This window comes from Macrosteles quadrilineatus, unplaced genomic scaffold (assembly GCF_028750875.1).
Source record: "Macrosteles quadrilineatus isolate MER2022 unplaced genomic scaffold, UCM_ALF_1.0 Scaffold_5__1_contigs__length_97177068, whole genome shotgun sequence".
Lineage (NCBI taxonomy): Eukaryota > Metazoa > Arthropoda > Insecta > Hemiptera > Cicadellidae > Macrosteles > Macrosteles quadrilineatus.
The window spans coordinates 83,289,584-83,311,522 of record NW_026542598.1 but is presented as its reverse complement, the minus strand read 5'-3'; the positions used below and the strand labels follow the sequence as shown (position 1 = coordinate 83,311,522).

General features: G+C 35.5%; 1 protein-coding gene across 4 annotated transcripts in view; it reads left to right on the top strand.

Annotated features, from left to right (window-relative positions):
- Nucleotides 1-17,617, top strand: part of LOC128995103 (hairy/enhancer-of-split related with YRPW motif protein-like) — a 70,692-nt gene extending 53,075 nt beyond the window's left edge. Inside the window, exons 3-7 of one of the 4 annotated variants that reach the window (XM_054420004.1) lie at nt 3,156-3,228; nt 12,512-12,687; nt 13,210-13,515; nt 14,178-14,365; nt 15,512-17,617. In XM_054420004.1, the coding sequence (XP_054275979.1) occupies nt 3,156-3,228; nt 12,512-12,687; nt 13,210-13,515; nt 14,178-14,365; nt 15,512-16,078 (1,310 nt within the window). In that variant the 3' untranslated portion in view covers nt 16,079-17,617. Of the gene's footprint in view, nt 1-3,155; nt 3,229-10,291; nt 10,522-12,494; nt 12,688-13,209; nt 13,516-14,177; nt 14,366-15,511 lie in introns of those variants that run through there. The other 3 variants (XM_054420003.1, XM_054420005.1, XM_054420006.1) reach the window with 3 other exon arrangements.
- The last annotated feature ends 4,322 nt before the right edge of the window (nt 17,618-21,939 follow it).

Below are 21,939 nucleotides of genomic sequence, written 5' to 3'. Positions count from 1 at the left end.
CTCCTTATATGAAAAAGGATTGTTTTCGTCAACATTTTTGAGTTTGAGTCTTGGAGTGGTATCCATTTTGGGTTCCCCTGAGCACAACACGTGATTTGTCCAGGTCTGCGTGTGTGGATGTGTACAGATCGAGTTACAGTCCACACTTGTATTCCAATTTTTTGTGAAATTACAAGTAATCCATAATCGATGGTAATGGTATGGTGGTGGAGTAATAACCCATGGTATCTCCTGGGTTTTTGTTGTTTTTTTTTTTTTTTATTTCAATGGTTGTTTCCCGTCAAATAACGAAAAATCTAATTTTTACAAAACAATATTTTGTGAAAATTTCGGATTCATAAAATTTGTCGAAACCAAACGGTGGAGTATTGGAAATTAATTATTATAGCCTACTATTTACTCTTATTCACTGCGTCACATTTGTCCACTTTTTTTATAACAGCTGTTTGATTAAAGAATACTACTTGAACACTTTAAAACCTAACCTATAAATAGGTCCATTAAGAGAGTAGTTTTTATAGGAATCAAATTGGAAATATTTTCAATATGCCACCATTTTGTTTCAAACTTTTAAAAAGCTGAAATTTTCACCAAATATTGTTAAACCCTTTACAAATTGGGTTAGTTGTCAAAGCTGGTAAGCAACTAGTAATTTAAACCTCTTCGTGGGACACCCTGTATTGCAAAATGACCAAGGAAATCTATTGATCGATTGATCACGTTTATGAAAACAAGATGTCATCCTGCTTTAGAATCACTGTCGTTAACATAATCAGATGTATCTATGGTGTCGTTGACCCTAGGTTGACATTGTGTTGACATTGTGCTTACCAATGACTGGCCAGTGTGACCCTGTGACCTTGTAATGTATAGACATCATACAACGTGCCACTGGTGCCGCACGTGTCGGGTCAATGTATGGCTGTGGAGTACTAAACATATGATCAGCATCTCCAGAACCTACAAACATCTAGATATCACCACAGACAAGGGAAACAAAGAAACTTTTATTTCCTTAGTCAATGATTGAACACTTGAAAACAGTGTGCAAGTTGGATGAGGCTACGTTTGAGAAAGTGATAAGGACATATTTTAGTTACAAGAGTGGTTTGGAGGTTTTCGGTTGTGTCCACAAAAATATATAAAGTTTTGAAAGACTAATGAGTTTTCTCAAATTGTATTTTCAAGGTGCAAATAGTATTCGATATGATTATTAGTCTGCATTGGCTATTGTAGATTATGAGTGTAATTACTTCGAATATTATTAGAGTTTTGCTGTTGTCAACTCCTGTAACTTTTGTGATTTTCTCATTAAATATAGTTACTCCCACCGCTTACCCACGATTAGGGTGTAATGGAAGAAAGTATTTGCTAGATTTTTTATACGATTTATTTATATTAGTTACGTCTTATGGTTTAAAGTGTGTTTTTTTTTCCATAGAATTTTAGTGTTAATGAATATTACACATTTTGGAGCTGTTAAATACTGTTGGTAGCTTTGCAAAGGTGTGCATCCTTTCGACTAGTTACGTGATATCTAGATGTTTATAGGTTCTGGAGATGCTGATCATATGTTTAGTAATCCACGCTTTGTTTCCATTGTCTGTGGTTCAATATTTTAACGTTATTAATTATCCACAAGAACCTTTGAAATCGTGGATATTCCTGAAACCTCTTTAAACTAATGCATCCACTCATGGCCCCCACAAGGGTGGGGCTGGCGCAACTCTAGTCACAGGGCCCGGGCCCTCAGGGGGCCCGGGCCTACCCATTTGTTTTTTATTTTTTTTCCCATTGAAGATAAATGGTTTACACTTTACAGCTCATAAATTGAAGACAAAAAAATAATATTTAAATATTTTAGAAAAAACAAAGTTAAATAATTTAAAATGTATTAATTCTTGATTCTAAGGAAGTTTATATTTAAATTCTATAGGTGCGTAGGTGCGTATGTACTATACAACAGCAGAACAGCCAGCTCGGGCCCCAGTGGCCGGCTCCACAAACTCCCTCTACCCCTTCCTCCCGCCAGGCGCCTAGCCACTCCTACCTCATTCCCCCCATAATAAACAAAGTTTGGTTTTATAATTGAACTGATAGTTTCAAGAATGAATCCTTATAGTTATAAGTTAAAATAAAATTTGTAAAGCATTGAAAAATTAACATGTACTATGTACCATAGCTAAGGTGACCAGACGTCCCGTTTTAGGGGGACTGGTCCGTCCCGACAAATCCTCTCGGGACGCTTATTTGTCCTGTTTTATCAACATTTGGTCCCGGTTGCACTTTTATGTATGGAATATTTCAATTAATAATTATTGCAATCTAGGTTATTTGACACAAACTTAAAAATTCTTTACTTTTGGAGTTTTAAAAATATGAAAGATTGTAGGCCTAATAATTTTGACCTAAGTTTTCTTCCCAATTTGCTCGGTATAATACTGTACTAAAGCATGGATTGGATAGCATCGGTCATTCTCGGCATTACTCGTGCACATTTGTTTTTCTCCGTGACTACTCGGCGCAAGTTCGGCAGCTCAGGCATCCACTCCCAAAAAATGTAGTATTGTTAAAATTCTTGATGAAAATTGTCACTGAATAAAATATGATTTCATTGGTGTAAGCTGTTAAACTCAATTTACGTAAGTTTTTTCCTACTCCATATTACAAAGTACAATTATAGCAGTTAAGATAGCCAAACCCTCTTACAGGGAAATAAAAAGGACAAAATATTAATAGGCATGGAGCTTTTGTGTATTGATATAATAGTTTTAATTGCTGAATTCCTGTAATTTTAAGTCTTATAAAACTCATTGAAGAACTCTTTTCTTCCTTAAAAAAGGCTGCAAAAGTGCCATTTACCACTCACAAATTTAATACCTAGATTGCCTTAAAAACTCACTAAAATACATGACATTTTAAAAATTTTCCCGGGGGGGGACCCCCGGACCCCCCCTCTACGCTGGGGGGTATTCCATACCCCCCCGACCCCCCGGTTGGTAGGGGGGCCCGAGCCAGATCCTGGTAACAGGGCCCACAATTAAATGTGGGGGCCATGCATCCACTACCTTAGCATACAGATCTAGTAACTTGTTCATTTTACTTTGTTACCTGGGATGGATTTAAAAAATAATTTAAAAACTATTTTGTTTCAGAAATCTCAATTTTTCCACCGTCGCCACCAGCGAGGACGATGACTACAGTTACCACAAGAAAAAAATGTCGAGGGTAAGTTGACTGTCGCTCAATGTCTATACAGTAAAATTCTACTGTTTACAAGTAAAGGTCTCTTTTACAGTAGTCTCCGAATAAAACGTTTTTTCTATAATCTCGGCATGGACATTATAATCAAATTCAGTGTTCTTTCATCAGCATTTTGAAAAAAAAATAAAAGAGAATCCTTAAGTTTGCACTATAAAATAAATTATGGATGTCTGATATGTAACTACTTCAGTATCCAAAGAACCACATTATTTTCTTATGTGTTCCTCCCAAACTTTCAAGATAATGTAGACTGTCCCTGGCCAAGTCAAATGTATTACAAATACCACCCAATATGTACCATAGTGCACTTTAAGCAAAGCTTGACCATCAGAACAAGATAATCTATTCAACAGCAAGACTATTTCGACCCTGACCAAGTGTGTTATATATACTTTCAATACTCAATAACTCCTAAATATATTATTCATAAAGCAAAGCTTGGTCTTCAGATCTCCCAATTAAGATAATCTATTCAACAGCAAGACTATTTTGACCCTGACCAAGTGTTATAAATACTTGCAATACTTGCAATTCCTACTACTTATACTTAAAGCAAAGCTTGGTCTTCAGATCTCCCAATTAGGATAATCTATTCCACAGCAAGACTATTTTCACCCTGACCAAGTGTGTTATAAATACTTGCAATACTCAATACCTACTACATATATTGTACGATTGTACTTAAAGCAAAGCTTGGCCACCATATCTCCCAATTAAGATCATCTATTCCACAGCAAGACTATTTTGACCCTGACCAAGTGTATAAATACCAAGTATTGTATAAATACTTGCAATACACAATACCTACTACAAATATTGTACGATTGTACTTAAAGCAAAGCTTGACCACCATATCTCCCAATTAAGATCATCTATTCCACAGCAAGACTATTTTGACCCTGACCAAGTGTGTTATAAATACTTTCAATACTCAATACCTACTACATATATTATTCCTAAATCAAAGCTTGACCATCAGATCACCCGATTAAGATAATCTATTCAACAGCAAGACTATTTTGACCCTGACCAAGTGTGTATAAATACTTGCAATACTCAATACCTACTACATATATTGTACGATTGTACTTAAAGCAAAGCTTGACCACCATATCTCCCAATTAAGATAATCTATTCCACAGCAAGACTATTTTGACCCTGACCAAGTGTGTTATATATACTTTCAATACTCAATACCTACTACATATATTATTCATAAAGCAAAGCTTGGTCTTCAGATCTCCCAATTAAGATAATCTATTCCACAGCAAGACCAGTTCGACCCTGACCAACTCAATGGCGCGGATCGCGTGCGCGTGCATCATTTCCCATGGTCGACCAGCTGACGGCACTGACCTACCAGCTGACTCACGCTCAAGGTCACGCTTTATCAGCTGATAACAGTCACGTGTTTGTTATCTCGGGGAGAACCGTACGATTGCGACGAGGATCAGCTGTTTTCCTTGTTCCGGAATTAGTCTGTTTGTTTTCTGTAAACACAAGGGGGAAGCTAGAGTGGGGAAACTTGTGCTGTTCAATTTACCAAAATGAATACAATGTACTTTCTATTTTGTTCGTCACGCTGCAGTAAAAACACTTAATTGCAATACATGCAGCGTTGCTAAAGAAGTTCTTTTTATTTCTTGTGTGAAAAATAAGCTGTAGTTGTAGCTGGCCATTTTTCTTTTAAATTCATCCGCTGTTTTGGCTAAAGGAAACCGTTCTGAGTAGGAAATTGTAGCATTATAGATTTCACTAAAATTGATAAGCCTCCTCCTTGTTTATTAATATTTTGTCTTCTTGAAACTGAATCTCAAATTTTCAATTTTGTAATTGCATTGGCGGATTAATACCTCTTGCATCTGACTTTCCTCTTATATATGTGATAATTGCTTTCTTAAAAAAATAACGGATCTTCTTTTTTACCGTTGGTAATCAGTGTATACTATATTTAGAACCCAGTGCAGTATAGCAAAAAATATAGTTACCAAAACGGACCCAAAATTTCTGTTCGACCCTTGATCTTTTTCCGACCTCTATTTTTCTTTAATGTTAAAACTGGAACTCATATCGCAAATACAGTATTCACTTTTCTGATTTTGTCCCACTATATATTCTGTGTTTACTCCGCAAACAAAATATCAAATACAAATTTGTCAAATATTTTTATATTTACATTAATTTGTCAGAACATCATCAAGAAATATGATAACAGGGTAATTTATCTGTCTACAAACACGTTTGTGGCATTTTCGTTTTCTTTTCATTACAAGTACGGTAATGCAGAACCCGTTATGCCCATAAAGGGAACTGTCCAAACAGTGGTCTTACTAGAGTATAATGTTGACCTTTTATTGATAGCCACCATTAATTAATAGCCCAATGACAAAGACAAATCGCATCCAGTTACGATATAGCGAATCGAACCAGCGACCTTCGGAATTGAAGGCGAGCGCCATCACGTGGCTACCCAGACAACAAATTATTTTAATCAAATAAATACGAAATGCACGATGAAAATCTACACGTACTGTTAGGAAGATATTTGCCTGTAGATGTGCAGAATCCCTTTATAAATTAAAATATGCTCAAAAATAAGCACAAAATATTAATTTATTTTTTTTAATGGGCCTAATGGGTCGCTATGCTGGTACCGAAATTACAACGAAAAATAAACAGAAAATCAATAACAAATTTATTAAATACTTATCACATGTTTTATTTACAACGTGGGGTGAAATAAAGAATTTGTACGATAAATATTTTTGGTTGAGTTTTCGACCACGGGGCGACCTCTAGTTTTTATTAATCGGGACTATTTTCTTCGATAATATCGGATGGCGAATTTTTATTTCATGATACAAAATTCATTTTTACTTTCAGTATAAAATCAACTATCAACTATAAACACTTGTATTTCCCAAACCGCAGACAATGCCGATGCTCGCTGTAACAATCAGCTGACTGGTGACGTCATGTTGATCTTCTGTTGTCACGTGCGGCTGAGCGTGCTACCATCACGTACACAGACACCCGTCTACATAACATCGCCCTATCGTTGTAAACGAGCCTGTTATTCATTGGTAAAAATAGCCATCGAAAGGTTACATAATCAAAGTGCTTTTCTACGGGTTTTTGTCGGAATTCTTGCTCACGTTTTGGCGTATCGTGTTATAAAGGGGTAATACGGAATGTTTGCTAAAATGAGCACATGTTTTCGGAAATTTGCGTGTAACATTTTTAAGTTTGTGAACATTATGAGTATTGTAAATAATTTTCCCGTTCTGGCTGAATTTAAGTCGCTGGTAGTTTTAGGGTAAAAATAAATTAGATAAATTCAACCACCGACAAAGTGTGAATAGAAAATACTAGAAGCACCACTGCTTTATTAAAACTTTCTATAAAATATTTTTAAGGTTTGTTACGCTTAATATATAATTCAGTCAGTACAGTAGTGTCTTCCATATCTTCTTTAGGTCCTTTAATAATTTTGTCTTCATTTACTGGCATTGATGCTGTGTCGTCAAAACCAAATGTTTGTCGATATTCCAAGACTTAACTTTTCGTCAGGTTTTGGTGGAAATAGCATCCTATCCAACCAAACCATGGAAAATACCATCCAACCAAAATCATGTATTATTTATGAAAGAGTGGAGATTTTGTAGCAACGCCTAGCAAAAAATTCCGTTGTCGCTGCCGTTTACAGATTTTTATTTTTATTATGTATTCAGTAGTGTTGCTCTTGAAAAAAAATTATTACCCACACAAATACTTCACTTACCTACGCTTTTATTACAATTCAGAAAATAACCAAGAACATCAGTATTTATAGTTAAACTATCGGCTAAACAAGTAAACATATCTAAATAAAGAACAACAAGATATTTTGATATCCAATAGGGAAAACAATAGTGTCGGATTTCCCTAATGTCGAATGTACCAAAACGTGCAGGTGGAATTGGTCTGTTATGATAATGGATAACAGGTGTTCTTCCGATCACCTGCATCGACGCCATGTGCCAAGTTACCAACTTTCACAGTCTCATGCAACGTGCGGTTATCCAACTTAACATCGAGTGTCATAGCACCGAATCCCACAGTGCCGAATCTCATTTTACCATCAGCAACTAATATTTGTGCGATAGTTTTGCCCATGAGGTATCTTAGTCGCAAAGGCAAATTTTTTAAATCTCACAGCACCGAAATTTAAATTTCACAACACCGAAACCTAAAAAATCCTATAACCCCGAATGTTTGTGCTATTCATTGGCTCAGCTAAAACACACGCTCAACTTATTACACGTGATATTATCTAACCCTACCATTAAAGGCTTGTCAACAACGTGTTGGTGAATTTTTCATTGGTAAAATAGTTTAAACCCAAGTACCTACTTGGTTAAAACATTTAAATTCAACATAATTTAAACCTATGGTACTACAGTGTGGGAAAACTACTATGTATTCTATCTAAAATAATAGAAATTATAATTTCCAATAACAATTGACAAAAATATATTTGTTTTAACCTAATATAATTAATGTGATGAGGTAATCATTGCCAACCAACTATACCTACTTGAGAACATCGCAGTAAAAATAAAATATAACACATTTGTAATGAACTACACTGAATTCCGTCAGACATGGCTAAAACAAACGGCATCCTAAAACAACATTCAAACAAATACATTAGATTACTGTAAAAAAATTGTATATTTCATCACTAGGGCCCAAAGTGACTCTTTTTGACCCGAGATCAAGTTTTACGATCGAGGCGAAGCCAAGGTTGGAAAATGAGTGAGGGTTAAAAAGACACTTTTTGCACGTGTGGTGAACTATATTTTTCGTCATATTGCATCATTAATTGACAAACAAAGCTAGAAAACGAAATAATTTTTATGTAAAGATGACCTCTCAAAACGACTTCCAGCTTGTTTTAAATTCTGTTAATGCAAATAATCAGCTGTTTAGTAAGGGATTTTATTTCGTCTATTACGATTGTGTTACAGTACATTATACCATCGATATGTCGAGCAATCGACTACAATAGGCTAAAACCTTACCTAGTAAGTCAATCGATAAATAATTTCGATCGATACAATTGCCACAATCGAAATTTACAACTGTTTACAAAAGCTGATTTTTACTCCCTAGAGACTAAAAATGAAGGGCTACATAAATGCTACTTAGACCCGCAACGCATGCAAAAAACGGCTTTTTTGTGCTGCAGTATGACGAAAACTAAATTTATACCAACTAAAGGGAAATAGAGAGATAAGAAAGTAAGGAATATAGAGCTATACCAAACAATTATTTTGGTATTTTTTTTTTATTTAGACCTACTGTTGATACAAGAGGGTTTAATCCTATTTAGAAATTTTCGCAGTACAGTATTCCAATTTGTGTTGTTGAAATTCGTCGTAATTGGGATCCCAGACAAAATCAACAAAACCTGTAAAATATCAACAATTAAAACAAACTGCACACTTTATACAGCTTCTTTACCACAGTCAATTCGCGATGACTCACTCTTAATCTGGCACGTTTTATTACCACGTGTTGCGCCAACTCTTCAACTCGTGCACGTGTCGGAAATAGAACGTTCACGTAATGGAAACTTCCGATCTAAACATCCTAGCGGACCCTGGTCCGTTACCTGTGCTGGGATGTGGGAACCCGAACATGTGGGCTACGTGACTAGTCACACGCTCACACACGCGCTCTGCAATGGGACGTGATATTTGCTCACGTATAGTAAATCATTGCTGTTGCTACTTAGGAGTCAAAAATTTAGGCAAGTAGTCAGGATTTCTTTTTATGGGGGGCTAAGTTGATGGGGGAGTCGGGTCTGCCCCCTAAGTAAATTAAATAAAAAAATAATAACGATGATTAGAAGAAATAACAAATAATTAATAAGTGCCGAAGCCTCTCAAGCCCCCCCCCCCCAAACCCGTCAAAGTGCCTGATCAGTGTGAAATTGATAACTTCCCTAGAATTTATTGATAATCGATAATTGAATTGATTACGAAATTGGAACTTCATCGTTAGCTGGGTAATTAGATTTGTGAAGGAACATTGAAAATTAAATTTTGAACTAGAATATTTAGTTCTGGCGTTGAATACATGATAATCAATAAATATTAATGAAACGAAAATACATTTTACTATGGAAAAGTATTTGAAGAAATGTACAATTAATTACGTGTTTGTATAGGGGGTCTATTCAAATGGTCTATTCAATTTTGAATGTAAAAAAATACTAGAGGTTAGTTAAAACCAGTTCACACCTCCCTCTATTCATATTCACACAAAACGTATGCTGCAATCTTCTGAGAAATTTCGTTAGTAATTAATTGTATTGCAATAAACAGAGTTTCGTCGACTCTAGTTTATTTAGGAACGTTTTCGTAAAATCTCACTTTTACTACTTTTTGTATCGATTGTAAAATTATTGTTTTACTTTTCACCTATTGTAAATATGCCGTTGGTTGTGTGTAGGCCTACACCAAATTACAGTGAATATGCTTTATCAATGTCCAACAATTAGACAACAAAATTAAAATGCGTAATCTAAATCAAAAAATTCCAATCAGTTGCGGAATACGTCTCCGGTAAAATGTTGGCACAGCAAACAACCTTGGAGACGGTTCTGTATTATCGGGGGCAAGTCATCGAGAGCGGTGTGCGGTGTTGGCGTGTACAGCTCGGCCAAAACTTCTGTGCGCGTGGACGGGTCGCTACTAGCCGAACTAAAACATACGGGCACCGGCTATTGGCAGTGCTGGGGGTAGTGGTGAGGAGTGGCGAGTGAGTAGCAAGACACAAATGTTTTCACAAAAGTACCCCCGCCAACCCCCTCGCCTAGACTCAACCAGATCTGGTCGCGCGCACAGAAACTTTGGCCGACCTGTACGAAGACGCGTGACGAAGCGCGCGGCGAGAAACGTGCGCCGAGGTTATACAAACTCCCGCCAGACTGCTCTCAGTGACGCGCCAAAAGTACAGCCACTAGCCAGTCAGTCAGCCACTTCACTTCAGTTCAGTACAGTGCCGCGGAAAGTGAGGTTAGTTCCGCGTAGTGCTCTCGCCAGTGATAGTGTGACAAGTAACTGTTATCGCGAGTGAACAATGGTTACCCAAAGTGCTACTATTTTGGAGCGGCATCTTCTAATGGCCGGGGAGCCCCCACCGTTACACAGCACTGATTTTCAGAAACTCGCCACCGTGCTTTCCAAAAGGAAGGTGTTGGCTAAAGAGGTGATTAACAAAATTTTGTCTAATAGTTTTACAATGGGAAAAATATTTTGAAATAATTGTAATGAGGTTGGGGAAACTTTTAACAAATTTCAAAAGTTTTAACTAGAAATACTGTTTACATAGGAGGCTTTCAAGTCACTTGATGACAAAAGGTGTACCTTGGAGTATGTTTTTTTTTTATCTATGACATTACCATTGACTATTGGATACTGAAGATATTACTCTATGCTGGCACGTTTTTTTGTTGAAGCCAAGGAAACTTCAAGCAGTCTTAAGTCTTATACTTTAAACTAACTATAGACAAAAATACTCAGAAACTAATAAGAAACCAACAGTTAGCTATCATGTTTTGTTAAACAGAGATTTGTTGCTCAAAATTATTATTTTTTTTCAATTAAACACCATCATAATAATTGATTGAAGGAAACACCTCTAAATTACATTTCCTTTGGATTTGTTTAAAACCTCATGATATACTGTAATGTTGTTAAAACTTTCTCCCTATTACAAATTTGGGTAGAGTATGAGTAGTAAAAATAAATTAACTAAATAGGTACCTTTATATATAGTTCTAAATATTATTTTTAATTTTGTACATTTATTGATAGAAGACCACCCACAAATTACATTAACTTATGTGGTACGCAGGTTACCTGCCTCTAATTCAAGTTATCTGAGGCAGGTATAGAACCTCATGTTAACGTGGCTTTACAGGTTTAGTTCAAGCAGATATTTGCTCTAGCTCAAAATATTTAAAGATTTTACATTCAGTGTAGAAAGAAAGCTAATATGCTGAAGCCTTACATAGGTACACATAAAAACTATCATCTACCGACAGTGTCAGCTACATTGATAGTATACCATTAGCTGATCTAACTATACAAATGAAAAAATTAAACGGAGTTGGGAGTTTTGTTTAATCTTTAGCTCAATAACTTGTCATCTCATTTGATTATGGCGGGGCGCAAAATAGTGTAAACACTCACACAACCACAACCTGATAAAGACAGGACAATGTGAGGCTGTTTTTCAGTGAAAATACCATTGACCATGACATGATAATTTTTGTTAATTCACTTTCAATTCCTCTACTTTGATTGTTTAAAATTCTGGATTAACTGGTCGATCACTAAAAGACATTGCAGAACTTTCAAATTTGGCTCCTAATTTTAAATTGACCACATCTGACCCTGGAAGTAGTGGGACCATAATTAATCTAAAGTGCATGTTAGTCTTTTATCAATGACAGCGTTTTGCCAATCAATTTTGGCCACTGAATTGCTCATCCCATCTATATGTACCGAGCGGTTTTTTTTATTTGTATTTTAATTGGGGCCACAGAGATATAAGGTACGGTGGAAACTTGCTTATGGGATTACTGTGCGCTTTCAGCTAGTAAGTTGTGTGTGCGCGTACATACCTTCTAGTGCAATATACTTGCACGGGCAATATAGCCTACTTGCACGAGCAAGGAAGAGCTCTAGCAGCAAGCTCTTGTGTTCCTATTGCACATGGCACAGGGTCTTCCTCCAGCATGACCAGTGTAGTATGTTATGGAGAGGGAGGAAAGGAGTACCAGGGGAAGTGACTAGTGCTAGACACCATTGAATGTTATCTCCGAACCTTCTCTGTGTTGTAGCATACATAATTAAATGAGCCACATACAGTCACAGAGTGATCTACATTCTAAAATTATATTTACTCCATTAGTTTTTATCCTGAGATATTTGACGTCACGTAGCTAACAGTAAATTACGGTATCCTCTCCGTTTAGCGTGGTTGGAAAAGTTAGTGTATTTAACAGATACCTCAATACAACTACCTTTAATTTCATTCAATAATTGGCTACTCATTTAAAATGGGAACATAATACCTACTAACAGTAGTCAAATGTCAAAAATTGTTCACTACTACCACTATACACATTTCCAATACCCACAACCTGTAGCACTGATTGTTGTGTTTGTTAATAGGACCCCATGTCTCACAGGATCATAGAGAAGCGAAGGAGAGACCGTATGAACAACTGTCTCGCCGACCTTTCTCGACTGATACCTGCAGACTACATGAAGAAGGGGCGAGGCCGCATAGAAAAGACTGAGATTATTGAGATGGCCATCAAACACATGAAACATCTGCAAGACCATCACTCTACATGCCACTTAGGTTAGGATCTTTTCCTTCTTAAAAATTACAGCACTAAACCTAATTTTGTAAAATTTGAATATTGTTGGTGTCCCTTAAGGATCAATTTTGGGCCCACTTCTTTTTTACTATTACATTATTACTTAGATCGCCTTTTTTCAAATAAGAGAAAACTTGTTCTTCTTTGAGAAAATTCAGAAGGCTTTTAATGGTTTAAAATTGGACTCATACGTCCTTGCCATTAGGGATATTAAAAGGTCAGGGCTAAAGAACCATCACATCTTAGCAACAAAGCTGTTATTTCATTCATTCAACATTCAGGTTCACTTTAAGACTGTTGTCTTGGCATCATATAAAACATAATATAAATTACATCTCTTTTACAAGGGTTTTTGGTCCCTATTACATAAATGTTGTACTTAATGCGAATTAACATTAACACTCTTGAACTAGCAAGAGCATTGGTTTTTAACCCGGAACTATGATTAATCCCACAAATTTCCTCAAGTACAACCATTAGTAACACCTTTTCTGTCTGCGCAGGCAATTGTGAGATCGAGCACAACCCCAGCATGGAGTCCGAGGAATCATACTCTCCGCCAGAGAGCAACACGAGAGTCGCCAAGCAGCACATGACAGCTGCAGTGTTGCCAACCCATGAGAACGTTCGGCTACTCGAGGTGAACGGCTCAGCGCAAATCACCGAAGAACATTACCGGCTCGGATACCACGAGTGTCTCTCGGAAACCATGCATTTCCTGGTGGAGGTGGAGGGAATGTTCGCCGGAGATAAACTCTGTGTCCAGCTCATCTCTCACTTACAGAGGCACTGCGATAAAATATTGAAAGGTTTGTTACACTTTGGAATTGATTATCGTATTGCTATGTTCTTCGATGTAGGTATAAAGTTTTTGCCTGAATATCGAGTCGTAGTTCTTCAAGAAAATATCATATTGTGGACATTAAATGGTTCTTCATCTTTTAGCTTTTTTACCAGCGAAGGGATTGATCACATTTAGTATAGTAGAACAATGTCATTTCTCTAATCAAGCAAAGTATAAGTTTTCTTAAAGTGATTCAAAACATTGCTTACCTGGGTTTTATAAAATGTTGACTAGATATATTCTTTTTTTGATGGGTACTGATTTCAATTTGAATGGTTGGGATACAGAGGTAAAACTAGTCAACATGTGTACCCAGTTAAATCCAAATAAGAATTGATTCCACACCCAGTTGATATCCTCAGTTGAAGTATATAATATATTCTACAATTTTTTCCAACATGTAGATTAAGCCAAGGTCAGGATTTGTCTCTTGCCATTCAAAAATCTGAAAGAAAAGGTAAAAATTATCAAACACAAAATTAATAAAACAATAAGCACTACTGTGTTGTTACTTAATTGATTTGAGAAATACTTTCCTAAGCATAATTCTAAAAGCTTCCAAAGTATTAGTGCTACTCTAAGCACGCAAGTTTAGTATTTTTCTCATAGTCACCTATGCTCGTGCAGGAGGAGGATTAAACAATCCCAGAGTCCACCCAGAGACTAGTTCCAGCAGCAAAGAGCGAAGTTCTGGCTCAGGGTCGGGATCTAGCAGCGATGGCGGAGAACGGCAGACGACGGACAACTTCTACAATAGCGCAAGTCAACTGCGAGACATACTCACAAGCAACTCCTTGCCTCAGAATAGACGAGAGGTAATTTAGCAATTTTTTGTTGTTTCTTATTCAAAGATTGCCACAAATCACAAACCAGTAAGTTAAAACATCAGAAAACATCACATACTATACATACATAAATCCAATTTGCTGAGGATTGCATCTGAAATTTGCAGCAACCTACAACTCAATCTGGTCTCATGTCTTTATGTGCAGCTTATGAGAAGTTCTGTCATTGATAGGCATCTATGGATTGCCTAGTAGCGGGTATTAAAAACATTTTTTATTCTCTAGAAATATAACTGCTAATCAGGCTTTTTTAACCTTCCGTTCATGTCTCAAGAAGATTACTTTATGCAAAAGAGAGAGAAACGTCAAATAAACAGTTATGATTAAATTAATTTACATCCCATACCATTAAAAGGTTTAAAAGTTATTATTACACAATAGCAATTCACTTATTCAACATACATAGGACTACAGAAAGACACAATATATATTACAGAACAAAATAAATTGTTAAAACGGTTGGCTCTTTTATGCTTTTTGACAAAATGAATATAATCCAGCTGAATCCCTGCATGTTAGGAATTGGTTTATTAATTTAGTAGACATCATAAACTCTTAGGTGAAATGGTACATAAGGGTATAATAGTTAAAGTAGTTGATACAGCAAATAAAATCTAGCCTACTCTTTCAAAATAATTTAAATTATTTAAAGATAATTTTTAGTCTTTAATTAGACAATAAATTACTTTTACAGGACTGCCAGACTACGGATACGGGAAGTCAGGTGTGTTTCTGAATTTAAATTCATTTTCTCTGTTGTGAGATTGAGTTTTACACTACTTAAGACTGGTCTAAATATGGTTTAGCCTTAATTTCCTGTGTCGAGTATTTTGTGTACTTGCTAAAACATTTGGCTTACCTTGTTTGTCCTTAGTAGTTTTGACAATTAATTCTTTATTTTTTTATGTGTGAAAAATTATGTCTATGACATTGTGGATGGGCAAAGTTAAAACCTCTTAAAAGAAACTAAACTAACTCCTTCAACAAGCTGTTAAAGAGTTGTAGTTACTTAAAAGGAAAATTACCTCAAAGTAAGTTAAATCATAATTTTACATATTTATATATTTTTGTAATGTCTCCACTTGGTAAATATTTTATCAATTACTTTGCTTCCAGATGGTTCCCGAGCCGCCCTCCCCGCCCAACTCAGTCAACGGAACGTCTCTCCCCCACGACAACCATTCATCCTCCGGCTCACTCTACAAGTTCAAAAACAACATCAAGCAACGATTCAGTGCCGAACACTCCGGCAGTGTGGAACAATCTCATCCCATATCCTTGAAGCGACGTCGCTCCGACGACTGGAGAAGACCGAGCGATACTTCGTCCATCCCTTCCCCTCCGCCGGTTAGGTATCCCCCCACCAGTCCTGCGTCACCACCGCCCGCACGCTCGTCAACTCCCGGAGTACCAATTTTCGCGTTGCATTCCAAAGGCTCTTTCTATATCCCACTCACCATCGACCATCACGTACTTGCGCCATTCCTCGCCGAACTTGGCAACGTTGAAACCAATCTCGCCAATATAGTGCTGCATCCTGTCACGATATCCGTTAACTTCCAACAGACGATATCCAGGCAAATGAAACATCCTCAGGGTTGTTATCCCCCCGACTGGAGTTCGACCCCTTCCAGTTACCTCCCCCTCTCCAAGTGGGCTGTCTGTGCTCCTGACAGAAACTGAAGTGTTGTTTACCTGAAAAGTTGACAAACATTGTGAGAAAGGGAGCGTAAATCAACTATGCTGAAAATATTTAGTCATTTCAGTTGAAAAGTTATGTACGCTTGGGTGTTTTTTTATACTTGTTATCCTAACTAATGTTTCATGTAACTTGTTTTCTCTAATGGTACCTGTCTCAATTTGCATTTCCCTTGTTGTAACTGCGTTATAACGAGCCTACCCTGTGTGGGTGCCAGTTTGTTGTGAAGTTGCGTAGTTTTGTAGTCGGGCTGATAAACTTTGTCCACTTTTTGCTTACATTGTTACATAATATAAATTGTTAAAAATATTGATAGTATTAAGTAAATAAGTCGCTCTAAGTAACAAGAGTCTGTTGCTCCCACAAAGTTCATCACAAAATCGTTTGTTGCGAGATATTGTTATGTCATTAAATTAGTTAAAAGAGCTTTATCAAATGTTTAAAAATAAGATTAAGCTGTTTCCAAACTCAAACATGTATGGCTATTTCCCATTAGCACTAATCCAAATTATCAATTTTAAGTCATTAAGTGGCCAGTGGAAATTTATTGTCGATGTATTGAATGTTTGTCAACCTTTGTTATTGGAGTTTGACTATTTAATTTAGTTAATGTAAAGTTAACAACCCTAGTAAATATTTTTTCCGGTTAAGAATTGTTTACAAATTCATAAATAGCGTAGTTTGTCTTGAATCAAATAACATAACAAAAGTTCCTATTGTAAATGATTTATTTTATTGTAGAAAGTTTTGTTACTAAATTGTTTAGGTGAATGATTGCCGAGTTTTTTTACCAACATTTTATCAATAAGAGTAAGAAGAAACTTTGAATGAAAATGTATTGAAATTTTCGCATTCAAACCAAATAGAATCATATAATACTCAATATTCAATAACAAAAATAATTGTAAACCACAATGTGATTTCACAGTTACCATTTTTTAGTTCATGTGCAGAGCAAAATATCTAGATAATAAATCTATTTGTTAACTTATTATTCTAGCTGTGTATAAAGCAATTCACGATTTAATATATTTTCAGCTTTATTGCTAAAGCAAAATTTCATAACATACATCATTTTTCAACTTGCAAGTTAAAAACAGCTGATATCCAATCAGGGAAACATTCAGGTAAATCTTGGGATTTCCCACCATTTTATATCGTAGTTTGTTGCAGTGGTGTAGTAAGGTGGAAATCTGTCTTTTTCCAAAATATGTTCCCGCACTGGAAAATTTACCCCACCACTGGTTTGTCTTTTTTATCATTACCCGTTAACGGGCGCGTTAGGTGTTGATTGTTTTCAAATAAGACATCGGATGTCTCGGTCTAAGTCGTGCATGATCTAATCTCAATGGTGCTGTGATGTAAGCGATTCCCTGTGCCTCTGATCGAAGTTGTTGAATTTTGTGTAACTCAGTGTTTAGTTGTTTAACTGACTGATGATGTATAGAAAGATGTTTGTATATATTTTGAAAATTTATGTTTAGTTAAGTTAGAGAAATAAAATATGTTATTATTTGCAGTTACATTTGAAGTCTTTATTCATGCCCTGTTCCTGAAATTACTTTTTCGTCTGCAGCAAATAGCAGTTTTCAATACACGCGTTGCGGTTCTACGGGAGCTCTTTTTCCCCTAAGAGTAAAAATCTACTGAGCCGAGGGGGGAAAATTATCCGTATCCTCTCTTGTAAACTTCGATTGTAATAGCACAGAGTAAGGAGAGTAGACCCTGGCCTGCTCTCTATAATCAATGGCAATAGCTTATATCGGTCGGAAGTGTGTAATTGTGAGAAGTAATCTTTACATGACAAGTTCACGGGCAAAAATTTTTTTTTCAATCCTCGCTCATTTTCCTTGTTAAACTTGAGCTTGGGTCAAAAAATTAAAATATACTATTTTATTGTTAAATAAAATGCACGTACTGTGTACGTAATTAAATTCAAGAACTGTTTCTGTTTTGAAAACCCCCTCTGACATAATGCCTTGAATTGTCGTTAAAATACCAAGGCAAAATCTGTAGCACAGTTCATGGAGTTCACGAGGAGTATTAACACACTGCAATATAATAAGTTCAATGTATTTATTTTTTTAAATTAGTTATTGTAAACAAATATTATGTTTTCCTAAGCTGGATACATAAGTAAAACAAATTTTTTGGTAACTTCTAACAAACTAAAAAAGTATAAAAATTAAATATTTTAATCAGTGGGATTATTAACTACTTCAACAATCAGTGAATGCATTGAGAGAAATTCACCTCCATTTACATCAACTATTGCTGTTACAATTTTGAACATTCGGCTTGGATACAAAGGTTTAAAATAATTTTACTTACTTGGATTTGGATCAACACTTTTTTGTGATGTGTAATTTCAACTAACAATAATAAGTATAGTTGTTGAGTGTGCATAATTTTTAGAACAGACACCATTACTGAATCAGAATTCTTAATGGGACAAAATAAAAGATAAGTGAAAGAGACGAATGCCAATTTATCAGAGATAAAATATTTTTATCCAATGAATTATATTATTTTCTGTTTTGAATTCCTATTATGAGATGAACGCAAAATGTAAGTGAAGAAACAAAATATCTTGCAAATTTGTATTGTGTTGTATCTATTAAAAGGGTGTCTGTTAAGTTATAACAGTACAATTAAGTTTCTCTTTCCAAGCCTAAAGAGGATCTTTAAATTTGTATTGGTCTGAGAAAATCCATATGGTTCTTTAACACAAAAACTAGTCATATAACTAGGAACTAATCCCTTACTCTTAATATTTAGAGGCCCTTACCACAAAATATACAAAAAGGAAATCTACTTCCATTCCTTCAACATTGTGCTTTTTATAATAGTGTGAAAAACAACAACTGATTGTCAACTATAAACTCAATTTGGTTAGCTGACTACAAATATGAAGTTAAATGGGAAATATAATTTGGCTGTAGTCCTTTCTTTGAGTGGTGTAATTCAAGTAATCTATAGTAAATGGTTTTTGTTTAATCTTTGTGAAATATATGGAACACATTTTTTTAAAGTTGGTTTGAAACTTTCAAATCTCTGAAAATTGTAAATTCAACGTGTAAAAATAATGGTATATTTATATGGTAAGGGTCACACAATGGGAATTTAACATAATAATTCAAAAACAAATAAATGAAATAATTATCTTCCAATACCGATTACAACCTCCAACAGTTTCACGTCCAATCCCTGTCACTCAAATGCATTACATCTCTTAACATAAAAATATTAGTAAATTCAATAAAACATTTTAATAATGTTAATACGACAAAACTTAACATACATTTGGTACAAAAATAAGCTAAATAATCTAATGACAAACAGAAAACAAGCGAAGCGAATATTAATCGTGAAAATGTTACAATTGAGTACTCTGTTACTATGAGCGCTATACCACAAAAGCTGTTTATTCTATGTACATCTATCCTGGCTTCAGGAACTGTGTATATGTACATAAACTGTAACTCAAATTAACTCCTACTGCTATCATTATAATATACTTACTGAGAACTGTTGCAAAATAATTGACCTTGTAAAACTTAAGTTTGGATCCACCTAATTGAAACAATGTTATCGTTATACGTAGGTTGAGTAGATTTATTATGTACTGATATGACGTTCATATTTATTACTAACCAAATTTATTACTGAGTACAAATTATAAACAATATTGGTAAAGTGGTATTACAAAGTAACTTTCTATTCCAATTCTAGAGATAAAATGTTTGGAAACGTGGTATGTTTTGTTTAGAAATAAATATACAGGTAAAATTTTTTCAAAACTTTTCTTAGTACAGTAGAACCTCGAAAACAAGACTCTTGGGGATTATTAGATAAGACTTGTTATCAAGGTAAACTTCTTATCGAGGTTTACTTGACTTTAATACTTTTCATTGAAATAATGGTAACCATACAAAGTAGGTATTTTAAGCCAAGTGTGAATGGGGATGAGTGGTGCAATCTTGTAGTCTTGTTAGTGACTAAGGCTGACATATTCCTTAAACACAGCTGTTAATTAACAGCCCATACAGCCAATGGCAACTAAGGGACCTACAGTTTATAGTGGAATCCGAACAATATTTTTGCCTTGTAATTAACGAATTGGTCTAATCATCAGGATAGTACTGCGGATAGTCGTAGTACTCACTAGTGCTGATGTTGATCCACACCAAGGAGTATCGCATCCACAGTGCATGCCTATAAATATCCACAATTCGTGACCTTCTAGCTCTCGCTCATCCGGACTAATGTAGGGGACGTCCGGTCCGGATTGCGTAAAATCTGGACTATCTAGAGTCGAGCAAATACAGTACTGTATATGCTTATGCACTTATTACTGTACTGTAATAATAAACCATATTCAATACAATTTTTGTCTAATTATAACCTATAATTTTCACCGTGTTATTAGAGTTTTTCATAATCCGAAATAGTCTCCGTCCAGTTTAGCTTGGATAATCGGACTTCTACTGTACTGTGCCACTAGAAAAAAAATCACGATTGCCGATCCGGACGAGCGGGAGTCCGGGCAAGGCCGATCCGGATGAGTATACTGTAGCTGGATTACAGGACGATGCCACCGTTGTGATTGGGGGTAAAATAAATTCAATTGGATTTGAAAATGACACTTTGTTATCAAAGTTCTACTGTACTATTTTGCAAAGTTTTTAATTACACTGCCTTTTTTTCTTTAAGTTATTGTCATTTTCCTAAACATACATTGGACTAGTTATTAGTATTTTTCGGTGGGAAAGTGATAGGTTCAGGGGTTCAATCCCTAACATTGACAAACAGGGCCGGATTTAGCATTTTTGCGCCCCTAGGCCCAAATAATTTTCCGCCCCCTAGTCTGGTCACAGTTACTTCCCTTCAAACCTTTATTAAAAACTATATCATGCCCATATAGGCCTAAGTTTATTGCTTGAATACAACTCCTCGTCGGAATCATTGCAAGTTTTTTTTTTTAATTGATTTGTTTAGCCAGTGCAGTCTTAAACACTTTTAGCAATTTTATGCTTTTAATAAATGCTCACGTTTTTGGCCGTGGTACAAACAAATTGTACAATTGTACTGAAACAAAACAACTCAACCCACCGAGAATTCCTGCAAAAAAATGGCCATTGATTCCAATTCCAGGCCCAAAAACATGAACTCCATGCAGTACGTGATACCATAGATTAAACATACTCCTTTAGTAGATTTGTCATCATTTTGGATTACAGTAGCTGAAAACAATTCTTGTTATTTAATGAGTAAACTTATGTTTTATCTATGTTTAAACCTAGTTTATCGAAAATAAAACGATCTAATCATCAACCATAGGTCGTCTCCTGTTTATGTTACAAGAAATTAAAACACACATCATAGGACTAACCCTATAAAATAATAGAAACAAAATTACGCCAAAACTAACATCCAGTTTCACCAACATGAACTAGACATAAAAAATGTTTGAATTAACAATGTCATAAGAAGTCGACTTCAGTTATATTTAATCTATGGTTGTACTGCATCTAGGTTAAATTTCCAAAGCAAAATTCCTGCCAACCATACCGATCCTTAGGTCTGAGGAGAAAATGGCAGCATTAATGGTGCTTTGGGGGGTATTGAATTTTTACAAAATCTACAAAATCTTAAGATTACTATTTTTTTGTTGATTTTAAACGTAAATTCATCATTGTTTTAATATTCAACACAACGTATTATATATTTTAACTTGGTCCTCCAGATTCTTGTAAGCTAAGTTAATCAAAATATTAGTTAATAACTTTTGTTTTGTGAAGTGAGGGTGGTAACATTGTCTAGCCTACTCCCGTATAACCAATGT